Source organism: Tupaia chinensis, unplaced genomic scaffold (assembly GCF_000334495.1).
Source record: "Tupaia chinensis unplaced genomic scaffold, TupChi_1.0 Scaffold143650_1, whole genome shotgun sequence".
NCBI classification, from domain to species: domain Eukaryota; kingdom Metazoa; phylum Chordata; class Mammalia; order Scandentia; family Tupaiidae; genus Tupaia; species Tupaia belangeri.
Genome location: NW_006203499.1, coordinates 46,159 through 53,294, shown reverse-complemented (window position 1 = coordinate 53,294; position 7,136 = coordinate 46,159). Strand labels below are relative to the sequence as shown.

The 7,136-nt window shown below is 39.5% G+C and overlaps 1 protein-coding gene across 1 annotated transcript; it reads right to left on the bottom strand.

Moving 5' to 3' along the window:
- Window positions 1–1,339: 1,339 nt before the first annotated feature.
- Window positions 1,340–2,269, bottom strand: LOC106733389 (olfactory receptor 7A17-like). The gene has a single exon (XM_014582558.1). The coding sequence runs from the start codon at window positions 2,267–2,269 to the stop codon at window positions 1,340–1,342; it is 930 nt and encodes a 309-aa protein (XP_014438044.1).
- Between the last annotated feature and the right edge of the window lie 4,867 nt (window positions 2,270–7,136).

The window sequence follows — 7,136 nt, the reverse complement described above, 5'->3', positions numbered from 1 at the left end:
GTTGCCCATGTGGGAGTCCAATGCCTTAACTACCATGCCACCTGTGGCCCCTGTTAAACAACTTTTACTCTTCTATTCTTTGCCAGGGAATGTTGTAGGCACTTTGGGCACAGAGCTGAATAAAAGTATAGGATTTATTTGAGGAAAATAAGATACCAAGACCAGCCAAAACACACTTGAGTAAATGAAAGTCCATATTCTCAGGGGGAGCAATTAAGGTAGTGATAGAGAAAGAAATGATAGACACAGAAGTGAAAAATTGTGATCTTGGGACTGACTAGCAGTTAGCATAATGGCTATGTCACTGGACTCCCATGTAGTCAACTGCAGTTCAAGTCCCGCACCCGGTGGCTTCAACTCACGCTGGGCATGTGTGCGTGCGTACCCAAGATCCTGAAAGGAGAACGGAGGAGAAGGGATTGCAGTGTGGCCATCCCCCCGGGGGTGATTTCTCACTTTCTGTCTCTCTGTCTCTCTCTGTCTTTCTGGCGAGCACATGCTTCCTATAGCAACCTCTCCAAAAAAAAAAAAAAAAAAAAAAAAGAACTTCAATTTACTTTTTTAATTGAATAATTTGCATTTTATTTATTTTTTTCCCGGGGGACAGTTCTTAAGTCCTTAAAGACTCAGCTCTTTACATGGGATTTGGTGGAGGAGGAGGGGCAGCACCCAAAGGTCTAAATTGAGGTGGGGTGTTTGGTCCTTTTGGAGCCTCATGAGATCGATTCCTGACTACCTTGCTATGAATGGCACAACTCACATAGTAACGTAGCTTCACGTACAGCTTGGGGCACACATAGACGTCGAAGACACTTGCTTCGGAGATGTCCCAAACTACTGTGGCCTCTAATATGTTTCAGATGATGAACTTTTGTTTTGGAGAGGTTTCTGCTCTAGGGCATGTGGTCTCACCAGAAAAGACAGAGAGAAACAGAGAGACAGAAAGTGAAAAATCACCCTCCAGGGTGGATGGTCATGCCACAATCCCTTCTCCTCCATTCTCCTCTTGGGATCTTGGGCATGCACTCCCATGTGCCCGGCGTGAGTTTAAGCCACCGGGTCCAGGACTCAAACCATGGTCGACTACATGGGAGTCCAGCGACATAGCAGCCATTATGCCAACTGCTGGTCCCTGATGACGAACGCCTTAATTGCATTGTCCTTGGGTACACATAGGGCACAATTCGTGCAGCAAATAGGCTGCACGTGGCCTCGGCCCTTTTTGGCATGATCATTTTTCCTTTTTTCATCATCTTAGAAGGGAGGCTATAAGAGAGAAGAACTGCAATTTATGAATCCTAGAGTTTTATCTCCTGTGTACCCTTGAAAAACGGTCTGATTATTGCTTTCCTGTGATTAACTGTCTCAGGGCCCTCTTTATGTCTTTATTCCTCAGACTGTAGATGAAGGGGTTCAGCATGGGGGTGACCACAGTGTACATCACTGAGGCTGTTGCACTTGCATGTGAGCTGTGGGTCGCCCCAGCACTGAGGTACACACCCATACTTGTACAATAAAATAAGAACACAACTGAGAGGTGAGAGGCACAGGTGGAAAAGGCTTTATACTTTCCTTGAGCAGATGAGATTCTATGTATAGAGGAAAATATCTTAGAATAAGAGTAAAGGATCCCAGAAAGGGTTCCACCACCCACCAGACAGGATGCAAAATACATGACCGTTTTATTTAAAAAGGTGTCAGAGCAGGCAAGGTGGACCACCTGATTAAATTCACAGAAAAAATGGGGGATTTTCAAATCTGTGCAGAAGGACAGCTCTGACACCAATAAGCTATGTAATAAGGAATGCAGAACACTCATGATCCAGGTTGTAAAGACCAGCAACACACAGAGCAGGGGGTTCATGATGACTGTGTAGTGCAGAGGGTGACAGATGGCCACATACCGGTCATAGGCCATCACAGTCAGCAGAAAGACATCCAGACCTGCAAAGCATGTAAAAAAGAACATCTGGGTGATGCAGCCTGCATAGGTGATGACCTTGCTCTGTGTCTGGATGTTCACCAGCATCTTTGGGACGATGGTGGAGGTGAGACAGATGTCAGTAAAGGACAGGTTGGAGAGGAAGAAGTACATGGGGGTGTGCAGGTGGGAGTCTGAGATGGTGGCCAGGATGATGAGCAGGTTTCCACACATGGTGATCAGGTACATGGAGAGGAAAAGCCCAAATAGGAGGGGCTGCAATTCTGGATCCTCCGAAAGTCCCAGAAGATGAAATTCTGAAATTCGTGTGTCATTCCCTAGTTCCATGTGGTAAATAGAACTACCAAGAAAGAGAAAAATAGCATGAGTACTTTTCATACAGATATTACCAACATTGTGGAAATGTTATAATCTTTATTTTGCAGTCAAGAAAAATTATTGATTGGTATTATTACATTTCTGAATTAGTCTATTCCTTAGATGGGAGAGTCTTCAAAAAGTTCACATAAAATGTGTGTTAAGAAAAAACTATGCAAACTGAGATGTATTTCATGTTTGGTAAATTCTGTTTAAAAGCCAAAAGATGTATAGCAATCAAATGTTTTTATATATACATATATATATATTCTGAAAAAATGAAAAGATATTTGTTGATTATGATATGTATAGTAATGTTTTTGTCTTGATTGATATGGTAATTGTTCTGGAAAGAGAAATGTTATATACCGTAAAGTTATATGTGATTAAATGTAATATAAAAATAATAAATTTTAAGAAGAAAAAAAGTATGCATAGATTTTTAAAAATTTTGTCCACAAATAAACTCATATTTTAATTAAATTTTCCACAAATGTTTTTAAGTACTTTCATATTTTTCCTAGGAGATATATATATGAATATGGAGGATAATTTATGTTCTCATAGGTAATAAAATTGTCTATAAAATTTGTTTAAAGTAACAGAATTAGTTGAAAGTTAGAAGGGAGAAAAGATAAGAATCTTATTAAACTCATTGGAAGTAGATCAGAATATCCCTAAAGATAAAACAATTACATGTCAATTAAAAATGCTAAGATAGGGACCAACAGTTGGTGTAATGGCTATGTCACTGGACTTCCATGAAGTCAACTGCAGTTCAAGTCCCAGACCCAGTGGCTTAAACTCATGAAGGGCGTGTGTGTGTGCGTGCCCAAGATCCCGAGAGGAGAATGGAGGAGAAGGGATTGCGGCGTGGCCATCCCCCCTGGGGGGTGATTTCTCACTTTCTGTCTCTCTGTCTCTGTCTTTCTGGTGAGTGCACGCGCCCTATAGCAAAAACCTCTAAAAAAAATTCTGGTGATTGACTGTTTAAAAAATAAATGGAATAATAATAATAATAATGACGGGGGGGAAAAAGAGAAGCTATTGGATGATGAAATGGGGATTTTAATGTCTCTGTATTGACTGATATGCATGGTATTCCTTCTGTTAAAAGAAATGTAACTGTAAAGTTATATGTGATTCAATATAATATAAACAAGATTATGATGATAAATAAATAAATTTTTAAATGCTAAGATAAAAAGGAAACATATAAAGAGCATTTACAATGTGCACAGGATTTTATTCATGCCATTACATAAAAATGTGTATTAATAGGGATGTTTGCATAATATAGACAGAAAAAATTTAAGAGGCACTAAGAACTTATTTTAAAAGAATGACAAAGAGAAAGTAATTAGGCTAATTACACCAATTTCAATATGACTATATTGAATTGGATGAGAGTTTAAAGGTAACTTCTGGAAAAATTATGTCAAATAGTATTAATTTCATGCCATCAACATAGGTCATTGACTCAACATTAAATTGTCAAAGACTTGGAAATAAAAGAATATAACAAGAAGTCTTAAAATTCAGGAAACGAGGGAACCAGCAGTTAGCGTAATGGCTATGTCTCTGGACTCCCATGTAGTCGACCGCAGTTCGCATCCCGGACTCAGTGGCTTAAAACTCACGCTGGGCACGTGTGCATGCGTGCCCAAGATCCCGAGAGGAGAATGGAGGAGAAGGGATTGTGGCGTGGCCATCCCCCCCCCGGGGGTGATTTCTCGCTTTCTGTCTCTATATCTCTGTCTGTCTGGCAAGCGCACGCGCCCTACAGTGAAAAACCTCTCCAAAAAAAAAAAAATCAGGAAACGAGAGTATACATATAGAATTTCATTGTACATAAAGATATTAAAATAAAATATATTTAAAAATATAAATAAAAATTTAAAAAGATATACATATACATATATATACATATTCAAATATACTTATGGAAGGTGAAGGTAATCTTTAGTGAACTGGTAAAGCGTAATGCATTTCAAACAATGTGAGAAGGTGATGTGAGTTGAAAAATGATCTAACTGGGCCAGCCAGAGGTGTGGGAGTTCGGGGTGGCTGGATCCCACATGCTAACTCTGTGGTTCAAGTCCTGGATTTGGTGGCTTCAAAAGCATGCTGGGCACATATGTGTATGTGCCTCAAATCTCAAGAAGAGAATGAAGGAGAAGGGATTGTGGTGCGGCCATCTCCCTCTGGAGGTGGTACGTTCTCTCTCTCTCTCTCTCACACACACACACACACACACACACACAATCTAACCACAGGAAGCCAAAAGGCACAATATGGAATAACAGAGATATGAAAACAGCATGAGAATTAAGGATGAAAAAAGTTTGTATATTTAAAAAAAATTAAGGGTGGGAAGTGGAACAAAATATGAACAACTAATAGACTTGGCTCTGCAAAATGTATAAACTTTCACATATTCTCACCCAAGTCCTTCGATACATACGTGCACGAAAGAACTAAATTACGACAACCAAGATGATGGAAAAAATGCCAATATCTTGTACAAAAAGATACAATTAAAAAAAAACAAAACTAAAAGCATGCTGAACCCATTGTCAAAATCAAAGGATTGCACAGGGAATTTGCAAAAAATGAAAATTAATGGTTAATGAACCCACTCGTGTATTTGGTCTCACAGGTAAGGAAATAATTACAAATTAAAGCTCTCTTTCATATGCCCCCTTTCACTTCATAATTAATTAAATACTTTCTATCTGAATTTCCAGTGTGAGAGGAGGCACTATGGAATGGATTCTTCATGAACTTCTGTTGCAAGGTTGTATCTGCATACATACCCTTGGACTGAATCTAATCCATTTGGAAACATAGGAGTATAGATCTAACCTTATAAATCAAAGTGATATGGCCTTGGGTGAGCAGATGGCATGGTGGTTAGGGCACTGGACTCCCACATGGTTGACTGCAGTTTGAGTTCTGGACCTGACAGCTTGAAACTCATTTCAGGTATGTGCATGTATGTGTGGCCCAAAATCCAAAGAGGAGAATAAAGGAGAAAGGATTGCGGTGTGGCTATCCCATCTCAGGGGTGATTTCTCTCTTTCTGTCTTTGTCTCTCCAGTGACTGCACACTTCCTATAGCAAAATTTTCTTTAAAAACAAAGAAAGCTAAGACCTCACTTCACTGCATGTCCGTTCATACCTAATATTCCATTTCTCCATTCCACTTACTTTCAAAATATCTTGGACTTCGTCAGTTTTACTGGAAGTACTTGACACTTCCCTCTCCCCTTCTCTTTTTTTCCTTTAAAGATGTTAACATTATATTTACTGCTGAGTGAAGCAAGCCAGGCTATGAAGGAGAGACATTGTATGTTTCCACTTAACATATACCGAATGCCCACACTCTATGACTGAAACTGAATGACTAAAAGCTATAGGAACTCAGTAAATGGCTGTAAATACCAGATATAGGGTGGGAAGAAGGTAGGTGAAGGAATAGAGTGAGGAAGGACATGAAGGAGAAAAATAGAGAGGCACTGGATTAATGGGACAAAGAAATAGGGTATTATTTGTTTAAGATAACTTTATAATATTATTAACTGGACTGGGGAGAAATGCACATGTGTTGGAATATTCACTTTACAAGCTAAATAATGTGATTGAATGTATTAAAAGAACTTAAAATAAAATAAAAAATCTAAAAAGAAAAAAAATATTTTTATTTCTTAAGAGAGATTTTTGTGTACAACCTAAATGATGTATAGCGATTTAATGTATAAATAATAAATAAATAAATAAATAAATAAATAAATAAATAAGAGATTTTGCTATAGGGCGCTTGTGCTACCTGGAGAGAAAGAGAGACAGAGATACAGAAAGAGAGAAATTACCACCCAGGGGAGAGGGCCACACTGCAATCCATTCTCCTCCATTCTTCTCTCAAAATTTGGAGCACACAGGCACATGTGTCTGGTGTGAGTATTAAGCCACTGGCTCTGGAAGTTGTAATAAGGTTGACTACCTGGGAGTCCAGCAACATAACCATTGTGCAATCTGCTGGTCCCTTCATTTTTAAAATTTTATTTATACTCCTTTTTTTTTTACATTTAATCTCTGTACATCTTCACAGCATACAAAACTAATTTTCTCAGCATAAATACACTGCATATGAGTCCAAAGATATTACCAAACACATTATCATCAATCAGATTTCCATTACCATCATTTCATTGTCAACAATGACCCTTGCCTTGCTTAGTCAAAGGACCCTTGGCTATTTAGCATCACAATTAAATCCATTGATAAGTAAGCAACCACAGACCTCTCTTCCGCTGTGAGCTAGGCTGGTCTGGTTCTCAGTTCACCTTGGGTAAACATTCTGGGCTTCCATCATCCTTGACCTGCTTCTGCAGTGTCACCTGTGCTCCTAGACTCACCTTATGGGGTCTCTGAGAGCACAGCCTCTGCATGGAAGCCTAAATTCCTCGATAGGTGGTCTCTGATGGAGACTGGAGCTGTGTTCCAGACAAGGCAGTGAGGAAGAGTCAAGTATCAGTTGCTGAGCCAGACTCAGGAATCCAGAACAAACCACCATGTTGCTTCTTGCCCAACTGTGCTCTCTGAAGGGCAACAGCCAAGGAGATATCTACAGCTCCCTCCCTAATTGCTACTCTGAACTCTAAGCATGTGATTTCAGACACTGGTCTGGATGGAAAGGAGTTTTCTGCAGATGGTCTGTTCCCAAGAGATCAGATTAGAAGTCAGGTGAATTCCATTTTTATTACTCTTCCCCATGGTTTACCCTGTGTTGCACAAGTCTAGCCTTCTACTGTTCCCAGCTAAGTCCAGCTGCTGC